Below are 26,176 nucleotides of genomic sequence, written 5' to 3' on the forward strand. Positions count from 1 at the left end.
CCAATAGATTGAGACAGTGCATATTTCATTCCAGTAGTAGTGGGGTGGCATACCATGGTGGTGGACAATAGAAGTGTTTTATAGTGAAAACAAAACTTTGCGGGGATGAAAAGGTCAGGAAGAACAGACCAATACAAAATGGCATAATAAAAAATACCTCTCTTCTCTATTGGTACATTTCCTAAGGAAACAGCCGATGATGCTCATAAGCAAAATTGAACAGAATCCATGTGCATTGAATCAGACTTATTAGTAAGCTGTCATTACAACTGTCAAAACCATTTTACATGCAACATTAAATGGAAAGTAAGATGTGGCAAGTGTGAGATCCACTCTCCTGGATTCCTGGAGCCTTAATTCACGGTTGTTGTCGTTTTTTTTTTTTTTTTTTTTTCTAGATGTGAAGTTTTAGGGTTGGAGAAATCATTGGGATTGAACAACATCCTCAGCCGTGAGTTGCAGGGGAGAACCCAGATGGTCTGAACTTCATCTCAGCGAAGGGAATGGAGGAGTCTTTACCTCTCCAGTCTATCCAGACCACTCCCTGTAGCATAACAGATACAGATCAGAAATGAAACTTGGCTAACGTGCTACAACACAGAATGAAACGACTTAAAATTCATTTGACTTCAGTAAGATAAGTTCAAAGAGGTAGATTGTACCTGATTGTTACTGTTGATGCCGAAGAGACCATTGAGGTTGGTCTTATAGCAGTTCTTGTACCACCAACCACCCATGTAGGCCCTGGCACAGTGGATCCCCAGAGGGTCAGGGTCCTTGTCACGGGTGGAGAATGGCCGTCCATTATGGTACCTCATAGAGTCACCTATCAGAGAAATACAGTAAAAGTAAAATTCCACTACAGTTTCTGGCATGTGCAGTAACATATACTGTACATGTTCAAAAGTATTATATTCTTTTGTCCAATATTAAAAATTGTACCTGCTGTCCCTGTGTAGCCAGACACTGTGATGGTATAGTGCTTCTCCTCTGAGTCAATGGTGAAGTTGGAATAGTGAGCGTAAGCGGTGTCATTTCCTGCTCGCATGTCCACCCTCAGACTCACAGGGCCAACATTGGTGAGGTTGTGCAGAAGCTCATTTCCTATAGGTAGATTTGCAGCAGTTTCAATATCACAAAGAGCATATCACAATAAATAGAACATAACATAAATAAGATAATGCTAAAACACTAAAAACCTAAAACTAGAGTGTAACTAGTACATATTTGTCTAAAGATAAGTGGCTCTGCACTAAATATGGCACAAAAAAGTATTTAAAAATAGTGGAATTAGGCCAACTTATTGGTTTGGGGTGTGTGTGTGTGTGTGTGTGTGTGTGATGGTGGTGGATAAGAAGGACCCACTGCTATTACAGGTCATGATGGTATGGAGAAAGAGTGCACAGTTTGGGCAGATTTATTGAATGATGTTTTGATGTGGAATTGAACAAAATCAGAATGAGCTGAAATTATACCAAGCCAAAACTCTTCGCTGAGGTTTCCAAAGCCAGCGCGGTATTCACTCCAGGTTCTGTAGAAATCAGTCTTTCCATTCATCCTTCTCTGAAACACCTACAAAAGTGATCACAGCATATGGTTTAGACTGTCTTCATCCTCATAATATTTTATCAAAGCAAAGTTTTAATTAGGTAACATCAATTTCTCTCACCGTCCAGCCACCTCCGTCTGTCTCCATGTCACAGTAGACTCTGACTGCTCCTCCCTCTCTCCCTTTGGGGTAGATATCCACCTCTCCTGACTGCAGTGCTCCATTCAGCAGTTCCTGAGAGCACTCGGTAGGGAAGGGGAAACGCAGCTTCCCTGATAGATGGAGAGAAGTTGAGAATTACTATAAAATAAGTTGATGTTAATCAGTTGCAGTGACTAGGACAATCAAATTAACATATGTTTGTCATATGGACTGCACTGCTTAAAATGCTCTACCTGTGAAGAATTCAGTGGTGACAATGGATGTATACTGTCCATCTCTCTCTCCTTGCACCAGAACAATGTAGCGTGACATAGACAGGAGTCCTGTCAGCTTATACTCTGTGATAGTGGGGTCCAGGATCAGCTCCTGATATGTACACAAAAACACTGAATCTTTTCACCTGTCCTTTACATTTCAGATATTTAATACATGCTAAATGCACATTGCTCACCTTTGGCTCCTCTCCTATCACCTGGTAGATTAGTCTGTAGCTATGGAAGACAACTGTTGGTGCTTTCCATGCAATCACTGCAGAGCGAGCAGTCACTTCACCAGCTTTAACCACTAAGGAGAACCATAATACACATCCATTTAGTTTATATACCCAGAGCCCACAGACAGTCCTTTGTCTCGTGACAGCTGCTTAACTTATAAATAAACATTGCATTACTTTGGATACCATTTTGTCTTTGAGTACATTACTACTACTACTACTAATAATAATAATAATAATAAAAAAACAATTAATTCCCTTCTACTCACCATTGGCAGTAGTGAATGTAGCTGAAATGGCTGTACTCTGGAGACTGTCCTTCTGGCTCAGGGCTTTCACTGTATATAGGGTGCCTCTCTGCAGGCCTCTCAGCTGATGCTCCATCGAGTTTCCAGACACCATTACTGTCACTGTCACGTTTGGAGCTGTGGCAAAAGGGAACAGTGAAACAGCTTAATCCTTTGTCCTGCATGACATAGAGTAGGGTAATAGTGATCGACTCACTCTTTGACGACTCATAACTGATGATGAAACGGTCTACTTTTCCCAGACTGGGTGTCCATTGCAGCACAGCTCTAGTGTCTGTAATATTGACGGCTTGAAGATGGGTTGGAGGAGCAGGCACTGCAGTCAAAAGTCAATCCATGAGGTGTTATTTTTCACCAGCCAAGGCAAGCAATGCCAAAAATTACAATATGTGCATGATACATAACAAGAAGTTTACTGGCTCTATACCTGTGGTGATAGTAGACGTGAGGACATCACTCTGGACCTTTCCTTGGGTCGTAGTTATGCTGATAATGTAGGTTGAACCAGCAGACAGCTTCGACAGAACTATATGAGACTGCTGGGAGCTCATAGTTACATAACGGCTCTCCCCTGGCAGGATAATACATCACAAATACATTTTCTCACATATTTTTTTGGTAACTAAGGACAGTTCCATACAAACTGATACTGTAATCATTTGCAGGCATAACATTTGTAAGGTAAACAATATATTTTTTAACAGGTAGATGGGAAACCTTTGACAGACCTGTGACAGAGTTTGTGTATGTGACCCTGTAGCCTGTGAATGTAGTCTTTGGTTTGGACCAGGACAGAGAGACAGAGGATTCGGTTACATTGCTGAACACCAGCTCCGCAGGTGGCTCAGGACCTGATGCGAGAAAATGAAGATGATATGGTGTCAGAAATCTTATAATTTTCTTATAATCTTGCAACTTTTCTTTCAGCAGCCTATGAATAAAATACTGCTTGGAACAGAAAAACAGAAGCTTGCAGTGCATTTATTGCCACCTGTACAGAACTAATCACTGGCAATAGGACAGGAATTATCCATAAATTATCAATGTGGTATTGCTTTACTTACCTGTACTTACAGCCACTCTGTGAATCTTGGATCTCTTCCCAAGAGCAGTACCATATATGTACAAGACATATCGTGTCAAGGGGCGAAGGTTACCAAACTCGACAGAGCGTACACTGCCAGGAAGAACCATGGAAACTCTCCTGCTCTCTGCTTTACTTCTGGATCCAAGAACTTTAGCAGAGGATGCAGTTCCATTGGTGCTCTCAATGTCTATCTGGACCTCAGTGGTGTTTTTAGATGCAGCAGCTCTGTCTCCTTCAAAAGCTGCCTCTTCTACTTCTTCATCTTCCTCATCCTCAGCTCTCTGCTCTCTTCTGATCACTGTGAAGTTCTTGAACATCCCATGAGGAGCTGACCATGTGAGAGTGAAGCTGTAGGATGAGATGTTTGCAACCCTCACAGAACCTAAGCCAGTTCCCCCTGCCCTCCTGGTGGTGTTCCCGGATGTGTGACCATCTGTTGGGGTCTGATGGACTTTAGTCTCATCTGAAGTCACAGCAATGGTTGTATTCACAAGGTACTGACTCCTCTGGATAACTTTCCCTATCCCAGACCCAATCTTGCCAGCCTCAGTGTTTTTGGTGTCAACAGATTGCACCACTTTTGTCCCATTTACATTCTCTACTTTGACCCTCTTGATAACCTTATGCCCAGATGATCGGGTAACATTCTTCTCAGCCAGTGTGGACTGCTCGAACATCTCCTTCCCTGCCCTTGTTTTATTTGTTCCTGTGACCTTGGTGAGAATTGTCAAAACATTAGCCGTACCACCAGATTTCTTCACATTGCTCTGGGTTATATTAGTTTGAGGTTGGTCTTTCAGTTGGGTAGATTTCGTATTTACTTTATCAGCAGCTCCTTCCTTGACAGAAAATATCTTGTGGCCTGTTTTTGGAAGGACTTTTTTAGAGGTCAGGACTGTAGTTTTGCCTTTGCGGGCTTCTTCTTGCTTTCGTCCCTCATGTTTCAGCAGGACTTGACCAACAGTTGGGTGACTGGTCTTTGTGGCACTTGTAGAACTTTTTATAATTTTTTTATTGGCAGAGGGTCCTTGTTTCGCTACTGTTTTAATAATGCCCACTTTTTCATTGGAGGACCCTTTAGGTCTGGTGTCAGTCTCTTTGCCTTCAGTCCCCTTCTTCTGGTCCTTCTTTTGGAAGAGTGTGTGCTCAACTTTGTTGTTCTTCCCCTGTGTATTTTCCTTGATGGTGTTGCTATCTTGGTTCACATGCAGGGTCACTGTCTCCACAGATATTTTGACCTTCCCTTTGGCAGTTTCTGAAATTGGAAAGCAGAGATTGGGATCAAGAGATACATGAAATATTTAAGCATCACAGTAAAATCCAGACTTCCACTAAAATATCTGTATCTCTGACTTCACCATGTCCAGTTGATAGCAACATTTTCTCACTTACTTTTACTACAGTCAGCTCCAGGTGCACACTTACTGCAGTCAGGACCTACAAATCCGTGAACGCAGACACATTTTCCCCTCTCACATTTTCCATTGCCATTACAGTCATTTGGACAATTAGCTGAACATGGACCTGGACAGAAGCAAATACAACATAATTATAGGGTTCTGCATTTTCTCATCAAAAACAGTATTTTGTAGAGTCAGTTATAAAATCTACTTCCTTGATGAATTATGTCAAAATATAGTGGTAATCCAATGAATGGAGCAGAACAATTCTAAATGTGTATGATGAAACAGTAAAAAAAAAAAAAAAAAAAATATATATATATATATATATATATATATATATATATATATAAAATAAAGTCCTACATTTCTCCTTTAGGGAAGACATCTCCCTTTCCAAACGAGCCACACGTCCTTTAAGCGCAGCCATCTCAGCCTCACAACCTCCGCTGCAGCCTCCAGGCACTAAGCTGATCTTATGAGTCATCACCAGAGGAGAGCCAGGCTTTAGCTTCAGCTCCTGTTCCTTGGTCTGGCTGGAGTCACAGCCATCACTTACAATCACCTTGATTGGCTGTGCGGAGGCAGGCTTGTCTTTGGTGGTCTTCACAACGCTGGTTGTTGGAGATTTGATGACAGATGTTTGACTAACAGAGGCTGTGACCTTGTCTTTCTCCATGGTACTGCTAGCTGTAGCAGCTTTTACGGGTGTTGACAGAACAGCTTGAACTACTGTGGGTGCAGGCTTGTCTTTGGTCATCTTCACATCGCCAGTTGAGGGAGATTTAATTAAAACTGTCTGATTAACTGAGGCTGTGAGTTTGTTTTTGGTGGCCATGGAACTTCTAGTTGAAGTAGCCTTTGTGGATGTTGACTGAACATTTTGAACTACAGTGGGGGCAGGCTTGTCTTTTGCAGTTTTCACTTCACTGGTTGAAGGAGATTTAGTTATAACAGTCTGATTCGCTGAGAGTGCGAGCTTGTCTTTGGTGGTTACAATACTACTAGCTGTAGTAGGCCTTGCGGGTGCTGACAGAGTGGTTTGAATTACTGTGGGGTTAAATTTGCCTCTGGTCGTCTTTGGAGCATTGGCTGTTGGAGGTTTTTGGTTGGTGCTTGAAGTGGGTAAAACGGTCTGATTAACTGTGTTTGGCTTCAGGGTGGGGCGAAGGATCTGTTTGGCAAGAGAAGCAGTGGTTTTTGGTTTTGAGAGGGTGAAAATGGCATTGGGTTTGGTCATGTCACTTCCTGTGGAGTTTCTCTTCTCATTGGTCGTGGTTTGAAAGGAGGGAAATGGGGTGAGCAGGAGGAGAAGGCCTAGGATAAACAGCATCTTCAGCCAAAAGCCACCAGCAGTACGCAGAGATGGAAAAGGCTTTTGCAGTATCTGTATGTTATGCTGCTGGAAACTTATGAACTCTTTCCTCTATATTTCAGTGACCAAGAGTTCACAGGATTTGCCAGGTGTTTCCTATACATGAAAATAAAATGGAAAACTTGAATCATAACTGAGATTAATGCCAAACATTTTCTGCTAAGACATGTTTAACCTTTATTTTTCATAGAGAAGAATTTTGCTTGGCATGCAAGATTTTTTTCAGAACTGCCCAGCTTCATAGTCATAGAGTTCCCATTCACTTGGGGGTTCAGTGCCATGCAAAATGTTCATTGGTGGTAGCTGTTGAGGGAAAGAGGCAATGTATGTGCTTTACCCCCTCAGATTTTCCTGCTCAGATTTGAGGCTCAGTCTTGCTACCTCTACTTTCTATTAGATGCTTAAGCTGTTTTATAGCTTCTTTCAAAAATGTATCCTGTGCCACTGCTAAAGTATGTGAACAAACAAGTATCATAATGATTAAATATTGAGTTGAAATGCTCTTAAATACTCAACCTTTACACGATGATTATGCAAATTGCTATTTTAAATTTCCTCAGAAGACCATGCTTATTCTCCATAGTACAATTAGTCAAACTTAGCCCTATTAGTCCAGTAATTTTAGGCCAAAATTGGGGTCAACCTAGGACAAATTGCAAGAGAAGCAAACTCAATTGATTTTGTATCCTCAGTATGTCCTGAGGGAGGGAAAAAAGTCCCAAGGAATCCCATTGGTGGAAAGTTTTGAAAATCACCTATTTATGACCATGTAATACCAAAAAAACACCCCTTTTAACACACAGGTGAAAAGGGTTCAAAATTTTACTTTCAGATATCACTATAAACATTCACAAGTTGATTACATACACAAAGACAAGAAAAAAAAGTCAATTACAAGTTCTTTGAATTATTCTGTTTACACATGCATATCACACATTATCTGATTTGATATGCACTAATAAGGAATATAAGGAATAAATGCCGGAACAGATATTTAAACAGTGAATTAAAAGGTTACTATATATATAGTAACCTTTAAATTTACTGTTATATAGTAACCTTTTAATTCAAGATACAAAATCAGTTGAGTTTGCTTCTCTTGCAATTTGTCCTAGGTTTTTTCATAAAATGACTGGACTATATAGGCTTAAAGTCAGCTTGCAATTAAGTTTTATTTTCATTATATATATTTTTTAAAGCACTAACAGTGAATCAAATGTTAGTCCAGAAAATACAGCAGTGCCCTAGTAAACCATTAATAGTGGCTTGCCAGAGCAAATTAAATTTAAAATAAGCAACTCTGAGCAGGAAGGAAAAAGGTGACTTGAGCGGGAAGTCTAGAGTCGCTGTTGGAGAGGCTATGCAGAGAGCTAACAGAGCCTTACTGTATAGCACTCTGGGACACTGCACGTCTTTCACTATACAGAGTGTTACATAATCTTCTGCACCCACATCTTATGAAAACCACTAAAAGGAGTATGTCCAGGCTTCACTTTAAATCTCCAGAGAATTAAATAAGTCAGATAGCATGTTGAAAATACAGTGCTCTGCCACACAGCAAGCATATTCAAAGTGTTGTATGTTGATGCATGGATTCACTGACTACATGATTGGACTGAATTAAAGTATTCATATCCTTCACTTTTCAAGTTTAATTTGGCATTCTATCACAGTAATCATATAGATGGGGGAACCCTAACCCTAACCCCCCCCCCCCCAAAACAAACAAACAAACAAACAAACAAACAAACACACCACTGAAACTCAGCTAAAATCTTTGACACATGATACCACAGCATACCTGGTTGAACTATTCATACATGTGCATCATCCACTAACAACACAGTATAAATTGCTACTGAAATCAACCGTGTGGCAATAAAACGTTTTCAATGTGTTAAAGCACAATAGAGCAGGTTGACTTTTCTTTTTCTACATATGTACACTGTTTTTGTCACTTATTGACTTATTCAAAATGTCATTTTCGTGAGAATGAGTTTTCAGTTGTGTTTAACAAAATGAACTGTAATACCAATCAATGAAGAGTTACAGTCTGCAGACATCTACTTAGAGCATATGAATTCATACATTAAAATGATTGCATTCACCACTATGATACCATAACAGTATATTATCCATGGAGAAAGATAAATAACCTACCCAGGTAATGATTTTGTCCTTGGCTTTATGTCTGTCGTTGTGTTGCTCCCTCCATCTGATTGGAAAAGCTCATATAGATTTGCTGGGTATGAACTTGGAGGAAAGACGAGAGAGAAAGGACCACCACTAGAAAGGAGGAGAGCGATAAAGTCCGCTCCTACTTAAGGACCCCCCCTCTCCACCCCCACTGGTCCAACTTTCTCAACCACCATGGAAAATATTTGTATTGGACATACAAATACAGTAACATTTTCTCATAGATTTGCACACTGAATATAATGAACTGCACTCCTATATTCAGCTAAAGAAAACATATATTTCTGAATTCTTCTATAGACAGTGGTTTTAAAAACAGATCCAAGATGAATTGATTGAGCTAATCTTTATTGGATAAAACATGACTTATTGATGAATTTGAATGTATCATCTTTTTAATTGATTTAATCTCCAGTGAAGACAGATTCTCTGTCCATAGTAAATTTGCCACTTTGCTGTCAAACTATATGCATGTACATTTCTATGATTAAGGCAAAGTTTTATCATGTAACAACAAAAGAACATGCCATATTGATTCCAACATTCTGCACCTTTGCATGGCTCATGACAGTTATTGGAGTTACTTGACTTATACCAGACATTGCTAACACCTAGACACAGTCTTTAATTGAATAAAGTCTTGGTTCGAGAATCATGATTCAGCGGGAATACATAGCATAACACTGCAGGTATTCAGCTCTGGCTCTGGGGGACAGGAACCTCTCTCTATATGAATTGGCTGTTTGTTGGAAGTAATGAGATGTAACTACGTGGGAGTTATGTAAGTGACCAAATATCCACCAGATTTAACGAATGCTCTGTGAAGGCACTGCATCTCTGGCCACCCACCATCCCACCTTTTGTAAACCACATGAAGACAAGTATATCAAGCATTTAAAGCAAAGGTCCTGGAGTGACATTTTTCAAGATTTTACAGGAGAGCAAAACAAAAGTTTAAAAGATTGCATCGTTTAACAGGAACCATTCATTCATGTACAGAGATCAAGATTAAGAGATCTGATATTCAAGTTAATATAAAAAGTCAACATTAAAAATGAACAGGTACCTAAAATCTCATTCACTTACTCATTCACTCATGCACTCACATAACTGACATGTTTCAGGAAAGTATTCAGAAAGTATTAGAAGTGCTCACAGAATGCTCAAATAGAGCAAGTTATTGTTGCATGTACTAAATAAGGTGAAATGTAATCATCTGAGATGATCCATCCAGGCAAGATATCATAATAAATTGTAATCCTTGTGAGAAAGTGTGATTAAAAAATAGTTATGAACATATGATAAGCACTGATAAGCTTCAGACAGTGCTCTTACTGATTTTTGAAAGGGAAAAGTATGAAATCTTTAATTCCCTACACAAAAACTAAGGTAATGACACTGTAATACTTGTGCCAATTATATAATCTGCTATGGTGAAGCCTAAATACCCTATATTTACTTCACTGTGTAAGATATATTAGATGAGATCAGAACTATGACAATATTTAGGCTGAATGATTAAGCCTTTTTTTTTCACCGTCCTATGCCTAAGGAAAGGAGGCCTCATTAACTTGGCTTAGGGACTTGTGAGAGGAGGTGTGTGTAGAGAGCATTCCTCCTCACAGAAAGTCTGATTCAGGTGAATCACATCTGGTCTTGTATCAAAGCAGGAGTAGTCATGGATGAAGAAGTTTGTAAATGTAATTAGAGCAAGTAAATCACAGTCAGTATGAACACCAAACAGGCGGAGACACACAATGCCTACACATAGACACAGCCATCGGCAAACACACACACACACACACACACATACAAATGCATCCACATGTACAAAAAGAATACACACATGCAGACATACATGTATGCAAGAACATAGACACAAACTTATACAAGGTTAGGAGACCTTTCATGCATGCACACTCACTCACTGACACATGCGCATGTGCACACATACACACACACACACACACACTTAAACAATAATGTCTAAAACAACACAACAAAGCTCTTTATCTATAAAGTTTCATTCCATTTTTTAACCCGTTTGAATGTCAAGGCATACTTTTGCTGACTCAAGGTGACCGCATGCCCCCTGAAAACTTTGTGACCAGAACTAGGAAGATGAATAATTCTGAAAACGAATGTGCCCTACATTGTGGCCACCATGGTGCTTCATTAAAACTGGCCTCTTGCATCTCTAGTCTACAATTGTAGTGATGGACTCAGTCAGATTGAGTTTGTCACATTACAGTGGTACAACAAAGAACATTTGTCACCTTAGCGTGAAATCCCGGGTGGGTGGTCCCACCTCATCAGTGCCTCCACCTAGTGGCAGCCACTGGGAACAGCTCCGCCTTACCTGCCTCACGACATCATAGACCACCCTCATGCCCCTGACCTGGTCTTAGCCTTCGGAAAATGGCTGGAGACAAACCTAGGGTAATACGGTTAATGCACACCTAACAAAATACATGTGGTCATGCGTGCGTATTTCACAATTCCAAATTCCACAGAAGCTTCCTAAGCATATTTGTTTTGAGCTAAAGGTAAGGGAGGATCTGTTCCTTCACTATGTGTATTTTTAATCTCCTTGGTCTCCTAAGTCAACCCTCATCCTATCTTTTGGTCAACATGGCCGATTTATTTTTATTTCTGGAAATATACCTATTTATATGCCTTTGCATAACACAGAGTAGCATGATTATCTAACACTCTGGGAAAGAAATAAGCTTCAAATTGCATGAGCAAGAAAAGTGAGAGTTATAAAATATCACTGCTAAGGAACTTCATCTGCTATTGTGATTGTCCTTAATTTATCCTGTTTGCCTTTCTAAACCCAAATCTACACTGCTTAGTCATCACAAAACATTGATTATCTGGAGGGGCTTGCAGTAAAAAACAAGATTATTTTTTTCAAATGTGCTGTTGGTGTTGGCTACTGACAGTGCACTAAAGTAATCCTGAGATGAAAATATGTGATGTTGAAGTCTGTGTATTTACTTACCCCTTTATTGATTCAAATTTAATGAAATGTCTAATGGCGAAGGCAGAAACAGTGCAGGCATTGATCTGGCTGTGATTGAAGTGATGGTCAGTACTCCCATGTTGCTTACATTGGACCTGGCCTCAGAGATTAGAATAATATAAGCACATAAGCCCTTGCTTGTTTCTTGCCTCTCCACCCATACACCCCCCTCCTTCTCTTTCTCTGCTGCTGCCTCTCACTGCCTCTCGTTTTCTCCCGTTACCTCTCTCTACATTTTGAGCTTTTTATTTGCATGATTACACTGATTATCTTATGCAATATCTGTGCATGCATGTAATGTTGAGCATATTGGGGAACTGCAGTTCCTAGTGCCCTTGTCTTTATGAGGTGTTGATTAAGCCACTGCCCATCACTTTGTAGCTCCACAGGAGCACGTGGGCCTGTGCACATACTGCTATGCCACTGAGCGTGTATGCACCCACTCCACCTCTCCTCCCCTCTTCCCCACTTTGCAGATGTTAAGGAATGAGGGGGTAGTGAAGGGGGTTGCTTTGAGTACAGAGGCCTCTCTCAGGTCCTTTACTGCTGGCAACAGGAAAAAAAAATGACATCAAAAATAAATACATAGGAAAGCTAAATCATACCAGTAAACCCAAATGAATCTCACTCTTTGGCTGGACATTAAAGAGAGGAGTGGATGTTTGTGAATGTACTTTTTCTCCCCATCGTTGTGTTCTGTCCTTATACAGCCAGACATGAGCGATTTGTACAACAGGCTACGCTGTGTTTCATTTCAAATGTTACATTATGAGGCTTTAACCTTAGAGATACATGGAGGCGTTTCCTATACAAAATAAGTAATATACATGTATTTAAACTAGCATACCAATTCATGGGGGATTAGACTCATACATTTCAATAAATAATCGTTTAAATGATACTGTGGCAAGGCACTTGTTATTTTAATGTGTATATTCTTGTGTGGATTAAATCAAGCTGAATGAATCAACCCATGATGTTTCAACACAACTCATTTATTTATGCTTTTGCTTTAATAATCTGATAACACTGCTAAAAAATGACATAAGGGTTATAAGGGTGCCCTTTCTGTGATCTGTAGCAGGTAATTTGTGACTTTTATTACAGAGCCATTAAAAAGCATACTGGACAAAATATACCTTAGCATCCATGTTGACTGTACATGTCATGGGTAATTAATGCGGTTTATTGTACATGTAACATGCAGGAAAATCAAACTTATGCCAGTTTTGTGAACATTCACTGTCTGCAGCCATCTACCTTGTACTCAGATACAAAATCATCAAATGCTTTGCAGGCCTTTTTGTAGGAGAATCCTCTACATTTTCTCTCTTCAGGCACTTGTTCAACCCAGGTGTTTAATTCCAACAGATACTGCATCCTGCAGAGAGTGAAACGCCAGGTTTACAGAGGGAGAATGAATCAATATAATATAATATAACATTTTAGAGATCAAAATCCTTCACTAATATCATTGACCAGACTTACTGTCCATTTGAGGTGGTTGTGGTGCCATCTTTGCCCATGATGAGATAGCGTTTGCCTGTCTCCAGCTGTCCTTTACACTGAAGCCTCTTGGCGAACACTCGAATAGCATTTTCAGCTACATGAATATCTCCATCTGGAAGACACCGAGTGTATAACCATTTTGTTTTGCAGCAGCATCATTAAAACTTAAATATTAGTACTATAACATATAAGTCTTGTGGGTATACTTACGTGCTCTGAGTACCTCGGTTACATTAGCAGTGTAAAGCTCAAAGTTGCTCTTCACAGACAGACTGAGAACTTCAATAATGTATCCTGAAATAACACAACCATCCAGAAAGGTTATGCCATTTGGACATCTAGACCATTTGGACATCATTAATTTCATCATAATTAAGTTTTAGGGTCAATGCTAAATCCCGAGTCGTGGCACTTTAAGCATCTTTATTCTAGCTGAATGTTTTTATGTGTTCCACTGCATTTAAGACATTTTTGAATGTCACTTACTGCCTTACTGATGTTTTTTAGAGGACTCTGATGAGTTTTTTTCAGAGCTAACCTGCTTGAGCCTCCTAATGGTGACAACTTTGTCACCACAATGTCCAGCAAACACAGTCCCAGCTGTTCCAGTTTCACTCTCAAATCAAGGAACTGGACCAAAACACTGTATTGCCTTGTGCAGTACTGACCGTAATCCACAGTCGGGAAGAAGCAAGCATGTTGTAAACGGTCATCCAGTGTGATCCTTTTACCGTTGACTTTCTCAAATACACTTTTTTGTTTATGACAGGGTCCTGGAGAAACAACAGATGTTTCATGATATTTAGCATCATATGCATAAACGTTAAGAATATTACTCAATAAGTAAAGGCATGTTTGTCAGTTTCAGGCTTGAAATAAAGGCTTACTTTCTGCACACTGGCACACATCCCCTGAACACAGTTTGGAGACCATCTTGCTTCTTTTGGGGGCAGAGTAGACCACAGTACACCTTCTGTCTGTGAGGAAAGCACAAGAAGTCTGTAAATTCCTGGTGAATGGAACAAAGATGTCCCCTAGCACTGATGAACAGAACGTGCAGAAAAAAAATTATTTAAAAAATTGAACAATATATATTTATAATAATAATAATTTATGCTTACTTGGTTCATAATAGTCATAGAATGTGGCAGGAGCAGGCTGTAAAAGGCCAATTGGCACCCTCTGGATAGCGTCAAATTTAATAGTCTCACTGCTGTTTACTAACTAAAGTAGAGAGAGAGAGAGGAAAGACAGAGGAAAAGAGAGACAGAGAGAGAAATTTAGTTTTGAGCATTTAAAATTCTTGCATATCTGTATAGATTTCAGTCTTACCTCATTGAAATAGATCACTACTCTTCCATAGGTGACCTCATAATGAGAAATGTATTCTTCTGGCGGCTGTTTTAGCTGTCAAAAGATAAGAATCAACTGAGACAGATGTTCATGCCAACGCTGTGTCAATTTCTCCATGTGTTTTTTTTTTCTTTGCCAGCTAAAATTTGGCCCAGCTGAACCATGATGTGGATGATGACACTGATGATGAAGGAAGATGGGCACCAACCCTGTCAAGATCCTCAGTTACAGCCTCAAAACCACTCAGAAGTGTGATGTCAGCAATGGCCATTCCTGTGAGATTCCTGCTTAGGTCGTGACTACACAGAGGGGAATAGACACAGGCGAATTGAGATGCTGATCTGATTTTGTGACCCATTCCAACAAAGGTCTACACACTTTATGGGAGGCAAACATGAACATCATTTTCACTAACCTGATGGTGACCTCATAGGTAACAGTGTCTTGTGACTTTGAGCTGTCATCAGTATCTCTCCTGTAGCGGGTACGAGCATCAAACCACTCAATAGCTGACCGTGGGACTCGATCCTTTTTCGCTGCATCATAGTCTTCATATTCATAGTAGTCATAATTTTCCATGATTGTAGCTGATGAGACAGCAGTCATCAGTACAACAGTATGTTTCCTTTTCATCATTGCATTAGATTTTGATTTTTGAAATGGTATAAATGGCCAAGACTTACTAGTGTACTTCACTTTCCCCTCCACTTTGACATTGATTGACAGTTCCTGACAGTGATCCTTAGGCTCCAGTAAATGATAAGCCTTTACAACCTGCCAAACAGACTGGTGCTTTACCGTACGTTTTGTTTCTCTTAAACATTATTGAGACCTTAAATCAACACAAACTCACTTTCAGTTTGACACTCCCTTCTCCTGTTACCACCACATTGATGTTGTTCCCAATCATTTTCTAAGATGGGCACACAGAAGAGAAAAGAAAAGAGAAATAAAGACTGTGTAAGTATGTAGTAAGACATTTATGCATGCATTCAAATGTATTTCTTGCAATGCTTTATGCTACCTTCAGCTCTGATTCCACTCTCTCCCTCCTGTTTTCCAGAGACAGCTCTATTTTGTCACTCTTTCCTGGAACAGTGAACCTTGCTCCCACTTTTGTGAAGGCCCTTGTAGGCCTGTTCAGCTCATGCTCTGAGAGGGCTTCCAAGGCTATAAAGGTATCCTGAACATGGTATGATAAGTATTAACACATTTGATTTTTGTGGTACAAGATTTGGAACATGGGGATTGCATGAAGCCTACAGTACCATGCCTATAGAATTTTATTTCTTCTTCTTCTCAATCTGGCATCACAATTACCTGTGTTGAGCTGAAACCTCCTCCAAGTCTTTCTTGTGAAGTTAACCAGCAGGCTGCACTGTCTGCCCACTCAGATTCCCCAAGTGTTACTGCGGTTAGGAGGGCATAAGCCGTGGTTTCCACTGTGACGGCGGCCTGTTCCACTTCAGCATTATCTTTCCATACACGGCACCCATTTGTCACTGATTAGTTAAAGGAATATAAAATAAATGCATGGGCAAAAATGATGATGCATTTAATAAGATTTTGAAATAATATATTGTCATAGGCCTTTTCATTTTAACCACACTCTGATGTGACATGCCTTCAGTAGCCAGTGCTTGGAGTTTGTTCCAGGCCGGTGAAGCCTGTGTTTTATCTGACAGGCAAACTGAGAGGCAGAAGGCTGCAATGGCAACAGCGTAGGGGTTCTCAAGCTCATCAACATGTGACTGAAGGTACATTGTTGCTTTTAGAATGCTTGCTTCCTGGTGGAAAGTGACACAAAGAAGGTCACTCAATTTGTTGCGCCTAATTTTTCAAATTATTTAACACTGTTTGTTAGCTAAGATTAAAATCATTAACTAACATTAATATTATCTCACCACATTGTTCTGCTGGTCCTCTCTTGTGAACTGAAGTGCCCGGTTCAGTGCGAGTGTCACAAAAGCTGTCATGGATGCATCTTCATCTCTGTCTCCAATTCTTCCCTACATTAAAAACAGAGTGACAGTGTTTCACCCAGCTCATAGCTACTGACTCTGCTGCCAAATCACACTTTATAGTTCTCTAATTTATACAGCTTTTGAAAGAGTTAACCTTCATTCCTCTGTGCATCACTGGATTTGGGTCAGTGAATGACCCATCAGGTTTCTGTACTGAGAGCAAGTAGCCGACTGATTGACTGATTTCCTCTGCAGATACAGCTGTAGACCTCCTCCCCTGCTCTCCAGTAGCCACTGACTGACGTTCTGCCACCAAGGACATCACTTTCACTACATGGGCAGTCACCCTGAGGACAAAACAAAGAACAGACAAAGAGAGGGAAAAGGGGGATGGAAAAAATTAAGCAAAGATGAAGGAGAGGGGATAGAGAAAACTTACCTACAGTCTGGGAAATAGCTACCTTAGGTCCTAAACTGTTATGGCAGCATAAAACACACAGTACACTCACCAAGCACTAGATGGCCGTGACCACCATGGTCCATAAGATCCATCAGATTTTTTATAAGTCAACATTCTTAGATAACCTGATAAAGAGAAACTTTTCTCAGCAATCAGCATGTTCAAATTACACAGCAATGTCCTCAGACCTGCATCATACTTAAATAACACCATTCTCTCCCCTCAAATGTGTTGTATATTGTCTCACAAAAAGTCAATTATCAAATAACATGTGATAGAATTTATCAAACTTTATGCTGCTTTAAATATTCTTTGAGTCAAAATTAAGCTAGTATATATTCCCACCTCTCTCTGCGAAATTAAGAGCCTCATCTCTGGTACCAACAGGCAGCTCAAACCACAGCTGATTAACGTCAAGGTAGCGGAGGGCAAAGACAGTGGGGCCTAGTTTCGTCATTGTCTGTTCTGCACATCCGGTAGGCATTCTGAGCATAGCAGCAACCCCCTTAGGAGAGAGGAGTTTCCTCACAGTTGCCTGGCTAAATCCATCCTCTGTATACAATGGGATATTTGAGATGAGCAAGGTCAGTAGAAAAGACATTAAATGTCTTTTACACAGTAAAGACAACTTGGCATCTAGCTGTACATACCTTCCATCTCAATAAAGATATTGGAGCCGGATTCAGGAACTGTGTCATCTGGAAGCATTCCATCAATGATGAATGAGTCATCATTCTCCCCTGAGAAGACAAAGAGATGCTGATAGATTAACTATGATTTCCTAAAATATGCTCTCCACTGAGAATTAATACAGTGATTAATTTCAAACTCTATTGAAAACAAAAATGCTGTTACAACTCACCGTCTAGTTTGACCAAACGAGTTTTCTCCTCTCTGTGCTCTATACCCTCAGCCTACAACATGAGAGATGTGTGTTGAGTTATTGGGTGCCTTGTGACATACACATCAAAATTTCAGAACTCCTTTAGAGACCCAGCTACAGCAAAAATGTCCTCACTGGACACAATTTGTAGTGAGGTGGCAACTTTGTACATGGTCCCAATTACTTAAGTTAGGTATTTTTTAATTTCAGATGCACATATGAAACCACTTCCAGTCTTAATGCAGCCAAGGTGGTGTATGTATCCCACTGATGCTGTTGATGCATATTTCACACATACCAAGAATTGTATTGGAAGCACTCTACCACCAATAATTTAGCATCTGCTTGAAGGCAAAAAATACAAACAATATACTTTTGTAGATAATTGTAAATAAATTCAGGCAGTAACGGGTTTAAACTTGTCTTTCACAAAGAGGAGAAATACATGTTTGTTACTCACCCAAACGTTCAAAGTCTTTTCAATTGCATCCATTCCTGCCTCTTGCTCTATATCATAAATGTGTATCTTGATGGGTATTTCACCTGTTACCATGGGGACCGCAGAGAAAGTGACAAATTGGGAAGACTGGGGCTCCATGGTAATGTTAACAAAAGCTGTAGAAGTGGCTGAACCAGGAGAACAAAGCCCTTTAGTTTGCTCCATGTGGACTGCCAGCTATAAAAGCAAGTGTATAGAGAGAAAAAAAAGAAAAGAAAGAAAAAAGCATGATGTGTATTGCACAGTGTCACTGTATGTCATAATTAGGCTACAATGTATGTTGGAAACTTTTACCTGTACAGGGTCATCTTTATAGTTGTAGATGACAGGTGTGATGGCTATGTGCTCATATTTTTTCACTGAGTAAGGCAATCTCAGAGACACAAATATGTCCTTAAATGCTCTAAACTCCCATGGTTTTGCTACACAAAATCCTGTAGGATATAAGTAAGACAAGACAAATTGCAATCATTCATAACAAGCCTCTCAATCAAATATGACATGTATTTCTTAAGAGGAATGTTATTGCCATTTCATTTTTGCATTACTGTTATTACATTATTACCATATGATGGAGATAAGCTGATTGCTTGAATCTCCCAGGTGGTGATGGAATCAGGTAGAGTCAGACGGTGACTAAAAAGAATTTTCAATCACAATACAATAAATTAACCACTTGTAATACAATGAACCTGAAGCATGGCTGCATTTACATTTTATTCTGTAGACATTGCAGTGATGCTTTTATCCATAGTGACTTACAGCGAGCAAAACAGCAAAATAGTCTGTTTTCTCCACTGCCAACCTTAGAAACAACAAATACTGCCACTGAATCTACACTAACGGTCAAATATATACAGACAACACCATAGGGAAACAAAGGACATTATGACAGTAACTTACTAGTGTATTTCATTGAAAAAAAAAAAAAAAAAAAAACTTTATAAGCTGATCATCCACTTTTTACCTTAATTTGCCATTCACGTCATATACTTTAAATGCAAAGCTTGGAGGGAAATATCGCCGAATGTTATGCCTGGCGGTGTCAGAAAAGTAGTCCTCAATGTCCAATGCACTGGCAGCTGTAGAAAAGAAGAAAATTAGATGTTTGCATTTCAAGTCTCTCCATCATTAAAACCAAACTTATGAAATGCTATTCCATTTCATTTTTCATGTGTTTAGCATCTATAATCACAAGTTATCTCTACTTCTCCCAAGTTCTTGCTGGGCATCCTCTTGTCTCTTCCTCTGTCTCAGCTTTTCTCCCTGACGGCAGCAGTCAAGGAAGACCTCTGCACAGAGAGGGTCTGCATCTAGCTGAGAGACCCTCTGAGCCCTTTCCTCACACGTTCGCTTCATGGGGATGAGAGTGAAGCCATGAACACAACAATTTTGCAACTTCTCACTGGAGTAGTTAGTTTCTGGAAGTGATGGATAAAGAAAACATGTTTTCAGCATATCCTTTCTAGAACTGGTAAAGATTCTCTCAGATAGCAGTTGCTATGCCAGTATGCTGTCTTACTTATTTTCATCATTTCCTGTTGCAGGTCCAAAGAGCGTCTTTGCCGTACAAGAGGTAAGTTGCAGCCAAACCCTGGGAGAGAAATATCAGTTTAGAGCTTAAAGCAATGTTATTCATTGTTCAGTCTTGCAAAAGTGTAGGCAAGTGGCTACATCTCCTCACTGCTGGAGATATCCAACTTTTAGACTCAGATACAGTTTAAATTCACAATCATATGAACAAAGAGCCATAATAAAGCAGTGCAAGGGCAATGATAGAGCAGCCAGCAGAACTAGATATAAGTCAACTAAACAATTCATTTTTGACTATCATCTGTAAACTGTGCTGTCCTCCTGTGCAAGAGGCAGTAAACACAAGTTTTAACAGCAGCTTATTTTATCTTCCCTATTTAGCCTTTTTATTATTCATGGACTTCGGTCTTACAGCCATGTTTCCTCATTTACTGTATATCTGAAAATGATATGCATGCATTGAGATCATGTTATTGATTTTAATGTCTTTTCCTGTCACAGGGTACTTAAAGCAGCTACAATATGATGTCAAATAGTACTTTGCACAGGCCCAAGAGCAGCTTTGAGCCCTTAGAAATGCCATTGCCCTTTTAACCATCTAAAGCAAGGCAACATGTATATTTAGAGTTGAATATGTGTTCTACAAATATTTTGCAAATGTTTATAAGTATATCATGACATTTTCAGTTGCAATTCAGGTATGCCTGGTAATATTTCAATAATAACCAAAAATTTTGCAGCATATTCTCTTTTGAGCTATCTGATCACACACCATTCCTTTGATCTAGCATCAACTCATGTTCATCAGCTCTCCGTTTCTATCCCTCATGAAATTTTTATGACTAATCAATAGTAAGGCCACTGGAATGATGGTCAGTTATATCCCCCATTCATAACTTTTAAGGAGTTACTTACTGTAAAGATGATCATGGATGGACAATAAGAATGTACTCAACACTGGGATGCAGGAAAACAATCAGAATCACATTTTTGAAGACAGCTTGTGCTCTTTTCCTACCCTGTCTCTGTAGTGAGTTCATAGACCGAGATATAAAAGTCAGGCCAGCATCATTTATTGTGGATTCGGGGTCAGCTCCTCCACCATATGAGCAACCAAGGTCATATGACTGCATGGAGGAAAACACCTGAAAAAGGCAGATTAAAAACTCTGTTTCACCATGCTATTGTGTATGGATTAAAATAAATCTTGATATACTGGGATTCAGAGGAAACTACATAAAACTGTTGGTATAACATGAAACAGGAGTGGCCTTACCTGCTTGGCTGTGAGTTTATTATCAGCCTTGAGAGCATAGATGGCCTTGTCCACTGCCAGCAAGGCCACTTTGGCTTTCTCATCAGGCAAATCAATTATTAGTTCTGCAGTTGATCTAGGGTTATATTGATGGAATGGTGTAGACACCTGAATTTAACAGGTAAGAGGGTAAATTCTTCCTTTAGTAAATCAAAATAAAATATTAAAATTGTAAATGCTCATACACAAGGTGAGCTTGGTAAATGTGCCAGTGTGGTACCATAAGCTTTTGTGTATATTTGTTGGGCTGATAAGCGCTGACCAGCATTATTATTGATCCTTAGCTGTCAAGAATCCAGCTTGTTTCCAGTAAGATCTTATCCAGCTCTCCCTCTCTTTCTCCCCTCCCCTTCTTGTTCCGTTTTGTGTTTGCCTTTTGTGTTTGCTGGTCTGGTTTGTCTGTGTACCTGATTTCTATGTCACTTTGCAGATATCAGTAAATCCTGCCCTCCCTGCCTCAGCTCAATCATCTGGATTGAATAACCATTTATTATTAGTCACATAATTCAGAAAAAAAAAATAGTAATAGTACCAGGCACAAACACACACACATACCGTAAGGCATGCACACATAAACTGACACAATCTGCAAACACTATAATCAACAGAGGTAAAGGTCTGTTTGTTTACAGTGTCACATTTATCTTCACTGTTTACTCACCTTGACCTTCTCCTGACACATATCCTCTACATCTACCCGTACAGAGTCAGCAATGACGTCACCATGCTTGTTGTAGTAGTAACCAATCAGACGGAAGGATGGAGCCATATCAGGTGTTATTGGCAGGTTGTCTTTAGTTACTGTTCCAGATCTGAGGGAACCATGTTTCACCAGTATCCCTCGACTAAAGACCTACGACATGAGCAAGTTGTTAAAACAACAAGCCAACAAACAAAAAACTAATTCTTGTGAAAACCCCTCATTTTGAATTTATTCAGATGTGCCTCACCATGTAGTATATGAGGTCTCTACGTGGACTGCCATTTAAAGTTTGGTATGTAACAGAAAGGGACTCTCCCACAGTGTGCATCCTGTTGGTAATGCTCAGGTACAGGTAGGAGCCATGTGGTGACGAGGCACGTTGGATGACTTTGCTCTCTTGCAGGCCTTCGCTGGTGATACTAACATCAATGGTTACCTCGCCTGCAGCACCGTCTCCAGAGGGAAAATTGAAGACAGCAAACACTGCCCCCTGCTGGTTGGTGGTGACTTGTCTGAACCTTTCATGGGATGTTGGTGCATTAATCTTTACTGGCACATTAGCTGCTGGGGAGCCATCTGGGAGACGTGTGATCACCTGCCATAACAACACATACTTCCTTATCATACAAAACCATCAAAGGGCCCTTGTGTATGTATGTATGAATTAATAAATGAAGAGTTCATTTGCAAAAACAGATATCTCCATTTGAATTTATTAAATCTTTTCAAACTGTTTTGAATTTTATTACAATTTACTTCATATTTATTTCTATTTTTTATATGTTTATTTAGCCTGGCATAATGTTTATTATCCTAAATCATGCTTTGTTTGTGTGTGTATATTTGTGTGTGTGTACTCCAAGCAGTATCAGTGAAAAAGGTGTATTGATTTTAAGGATGGCTTTTATCTGTTTTTGCAAATGAACTCTTCATATGAACAAGCATGTGTCATGTATTTTTCAGGCTTATTTTTCAGGCTTACCACCACATCTAGTGGAATTCCAGGAATGAAAAATGAGCGAGTTCGAGACAGGTCAATGGTGTATCGTTGGGAGACAATGGGAAGGAAAATTTCTGCCTCTTGTAGTTCACCACCTTGACAAACAATGGAGATTGTTTTTATTAGCTCTAATAAAAAACTATTCCACTACAAAATTATTCCAATAAAATGCCCTCCTAAGAACCCAAAGTGTTTCTGTGGTGCACAATAATAAAGGGAACCAGTGTAGTTTTCCTTGTAAAGACGCTGGGTTTTGTCTCGAACAAAACACATTGTTTGTGTTCTTGAGGCCAAATAAATATGTTGAATGCATGTCTGACCTTAAAGGACATTTGCAGAGTTGCATTGTCTGCATAAGTGTGCGTAATTTGTCGCCCCCATGCTTATGGCATGCTGGAAGAACAAGGGATACAAACAATAAAGGTACCCAAATTTTCCTAGTGTGCGCTATGGTGACATTAATGGTCACAAACTACACTAGGTAGCCTTTAAGTAGTCAATATTCTTCCTATTAAGCTGTCTGTGTAGTATAATCCTGTCCTTATCTATGACAATGTTTATGTAAAGCTTGATTTAAATTGTTGTATTTCCACATGCCTCTGATATCTCTAAAATCCCTTTTTGTGTTCCAGTGTGTGAATTACTTTGTATGTTGGTGACAGTCACAGCAAAATATAGCTCATATCCATTCTCCTGTAAATCAGAGAGGGTATTCCTGTGCTGAGTTTGGAGTTGCCTGTTTATATCAGCTGTCTTGAGTGTAACTGTTGCTGTCCCATCCTGGACCTGCAAGAAATGATGGATACATTTGTTTCCAAATCAAACTTAAATGTTATGTAACACTTCTTTATTTGTCTCATTGAAATTACTGGCAGGTTTTCAGTCCAGTCTCAGTTGTTGAGTACTTATAAATTTTGGGTAAGGGTATGTTCTCTTACCGAACCAGTTGACTCCAATCCCTTGAGAAAGACAGGCTTCTCTGTTTTACCACCACTAAAGCCCTTTTTCACCACCCCACATCGAGTGTGGAAAGCACCTTTGACCTTCTCCCCATATGTGTACCTGCAAAGAAGCATTACATGTGATGAAGCTCTGGAAGATATAGTGTTTAAGATGAACACCCCCAAACTAATGTGCCTGTCAGTTATTACTTAGCATAACAGAACTGTTAATGGTTGCTTAATAAATTAATCAAAGCTTACAAGGCTGAGATGGTTAAGTTAAACTCTTCAGTGTCCAGCAAAAGATAGCTTTGCTTCATTCTGATGTTCACCTCAAAACTTGGTAAAACTAGCATGTGAAAAAACAAACAAACAAACAAACAAAAAAAACATATATTAAGGGGCAGGAATATGTCATATATTACTAACAAAATTGTTCTAAAATAAGCATGATATCCAGTGGGTACCTCACCAAATTTCTGGACTTTGAATTCTCGAGCAGCAGCATTTTCTTTATCACCGTCATAATGGGCTGTAATCTTCCATGTACCCATTCTTTTTAAAGAAAACATACATATAGTATAAATGTCATAAGCACGTATTCCCCTGTGTTAAATGTTTTTACCAGTGGAGTTAAAGTGAATCCGTCAGCGTACTCAGAGACATCTGGTATGTTCAATGTGCCGCTGTATATTCCTCCCTTTGCTCTTCTGTCCACCTTCATTACTCTGTTTCCAGCAGGGTTCTATCAGACATGGAAATCAGTTGCATTGGTGTTTTAAGATCACATACATGTCTAAAAAAATTGCACTACATGCATTTCAACTTTGAATTAATGTACAAAATTATATGCACTCACAAACAGTGATAACTGGAAAAATTCCTCATGCGGCCTCATTGTATGATCAAGAGTGAATATCCTGTAATGCACTAGCAAGAGGAGAATCCACAAACAGCATGATTAATGGTAATAAAAACAGTCTATGCCAAATACTAAAATTTTTGTAAAAAAAAAAAAAAAAAAAAAAAAAAAAAAATGGACTACTTTCTTTTACCTCGCTGTGTTGGGTTGTAGATTGGCTGATCAGTCTGAATGAAAATATAGCCCCTGTGTTTAGAGACCAAGACCCTTGTCATTTTCCGTTCATTGAAATGTGGGCTTTCTGCCACCAGCAAAAAGTATGGAGGACTACTTTTAAATTCGGAGAGCACTGGCATCTTGTCCCTTTCAATCTGTACAGATAGAAATTGGATAATTAGGTAAATATCATCTTAACCCTGTGTAACATTTTTGTGTTCACATTTGAAATGGGAAGTTTCTCATACGATGAGCTCCACAGTTTTGGTTGGTTCATCCTCAGTGCATGTAGCCTGAACCCTCCTGGACGTCACTTCTGTATTAATCCCACTTTCCAGGTAGAGAGTAATAGGTACGTTGAACATAGAATTTTCCACCTGGACAAATACTTTCTCTTTAACGCCCACATGGAACACACTGGGAGCCGAGATGAGGAATCTGCACATTAAGGTGGGAAATATCACTTATCTATCCACTACACCATTTTGCACATGAGAACTGTTGACTATAAATTCTTCACTTTCATATGCAGATACACATCAACAAAGCTGAAATTGTAGTTAAAGCTTACTGAACTGTCACTGAGGCAAATGGCAGAAAAATCATCACAACTGATTATAAATATTATCTTGGCATCCCCTTAAAAAATGATGTGTAAATAGCAAGTCTCACAAGCCAGAAAAATAATTTTAAGACATTGTTACATGAAAAAATAGGTTGGCATCACATGACAAATACAAATTATAGTTTCATGCAGCTGTTCCAACATTTACCCATTGTTTGTTTCTCCCAGACCAGACTCCAGAGTCAAGATGAGGAGCAGCAAAGGAAAGATGTGATACTCCATTGTCCAGCTTCTATTTTGTTGCCTGCTCTGCCACAGGCTTTATCAACAGGGTTTTATGGTTCATCCACCCCTGTATTTCTCAATCCTTTCATTTCTTAAGACACTCCCCCTGTTCCTTCGCAGAGGATCTAACTCAGGAAATCTGCAGTCCACATCTGCTCAGAGTGATGCCCGGTGTTACTCACGATAACTGTCACTACAATAGCTGTCAAAATAATAATATTGTCAGATTTAGTGCTTGAACAAATGTGCTTCTTACAGGTCCTGCTTTCTGCCTCAGCAGTCTGTCAGTAGGCTTGTTAAGACTGAAAATAGTTCTCTCTAAACAGCTTCATCAAAAAATAGGAGATTGGAAATAAAACAGGTCAAATTGGACTTGGGAAAAACACATTTTAAAAAATCACATTTGGTACTGACCTTACAAAACTTTTTTTTTTTGCATCACTGTTTGGCTTTTCTCCATGGAAAATATTTGGGAGCTGTGTTGGTTGTTATG

The 26,176-nt window shown here is 39.4% G+C and overlaps 2 protein-coding genes across 2 annotated transcripts; both read right to left on the reverse strand.

Annotated features, from left to right (window-relative positions):
• Positions 1-36: 36 nt before the first annotated feature.
• Positions 37-8,606, reverse strand: tnxba (tenascin XBa). Its single transcript, XM_030072756.1, has 15 exons — positions 8,535-8,606; positions 5,366-6,470; positions 4,992-5,123; positions 3,577-4,854; positions 3,241-3,363; positions 2,940-3,083; positions 2,709-2,828; positions 2,474-2,629; positions 2,163-2,275; positions 1,945-2,077; positions 1,670-1,821; positions 1,476-1,572; positions 943-1,104; positions 663-826; positions 37-544 (listed from the first exon to the last, which is right to left on the reverse strand). The coding sequence occupies exons 2-15, from the start codon at positions 6,330-6,332 to the stop codon at positions 446-448; spliced, it is 3,840 nt and encodes a 1,279-aa protein (XP_029928616.1). The 5' UTR covers positions 6,333-6,470; positions 8,535-8,606; the 3' UTR covers positions 37-445.
• A 4,001-nt stretch (positions 8,607-12,607) lies between these two features.
• On the reverse strand, positions 12,608-25,695 carry c4b (complement C4B (Chido/Rodgers blood group)). Its single transcript, XM_030072755.1, has 40 exons — positions 25,607-25,695; positions 25,082-25,271; positions 24,811-24,988; positions 24,615-24,685; positions 24,412-24,500; positions 24,228-24,310; positions 24,017-24,104; positions 23,753-23,876; positions 23,459-23,600; positions 22,797-22,909; positions 22,062-22,409; positions 21,773-21,964; positions 21,073-21,219; positions 20,815-20,941; positions 19,786-19,857; positions 19,472-19,684; positions 19,231-19,345; positions 18,829-18,899; positions 18,558-18,697; positions 18,225-18,440; positions 17,744-17,795; positions 17,532-17,621; positions 17,227-17,433; positions 16,931-17,006; positions 16,576-16,768; positions 16,362-16,466; positions 16,082-16,244; positions 15,778-15,959; positions 15,482-15,640; positions 15,311-15,370; positions 15,141-15,231; positions 14,873-15,044; positions 14,666-14,756; positions 14,437-14,511; positions 14,226-14,328; positions 13,992-14,081; positions 13,773-13,877; positions 13,315-13,398; positions 13,084-13,216; positions 12,608-12,976 (listed from the first exon to the last, which is right to left on the reverse strand). The coding sequence occupies exons 1-40, from the start codon at positions 25,678-25,680 to the stop codon at positions 12,835-12,837; spliced, it is 5,166 nt and encodes a 1,721-aa protein (XP_029928615.1). The 5' UTR covers positions 25,681-25,695; the 3' UTR covers positions 12,608-12,834.
• Positions 25,696-26,176: the final 481 nt, after the last annotated feature.

The sequence above is a fragment of the Myripristis murdjan genome, chromosome 16 (assembly GCF_902150065.1).
Source record: "Myripristis murdjan chromosome 16, fMyrMur1.1, whole genome shotgun sequence".
NCBI classification, from domain to species: domain Eukaryota; kingdom Metazoa; phylum Chordata; class Actinopteri; order Holocentriformes; family Holocentridae; genus Myripristis; species Myripristis murdjan.

Bases quoted from the DNA above. Each gene is read 5' to 3' on its own strand.
- c4b (XM_030072755.1), bottom strand. From the start codon at position 25,680: ATGGAGTATCACATCTTTCCTTTGCTGCTCCTCATCTTGACTCTGGAG. The intron at 23,601-23,752 runs GTAAGAGAACAT...CATTTCTTGCAG, and splicing joins GATTGGAGTCAACTGGTTCG to GTCCAGGATGGGACAGCAAC. The intron at 18,900-19,230 runs GTAAAAAGTGGA...AATTCTTTTTAG, and splicing joins GACGTGAATGGCAAATTAAG to TCACCGTCTGACTCTACCTG.
- tnxba (XM_030072756.1), bottom strand. From the start codon at position 6,332: ATGCTGTTTATCCTAGGCCTTCTCCTCCTGCTCACCCCATTTCCCTCC. The intron at 2,829-2,939 runs GTATAGAGCCAG...TTTTGACTGCAG, and splicing joins CACGTCTACTATCACCACAG to TGCCTGCTCCTCCAACCCAT. The intron at 1,822-1,944 runs GTAGAGCATTTT...TCCATCTATCAG, and splicing joins CACCACTGAATTCTTCACAG to GGAAGCTGCGTTTCCCCTTC.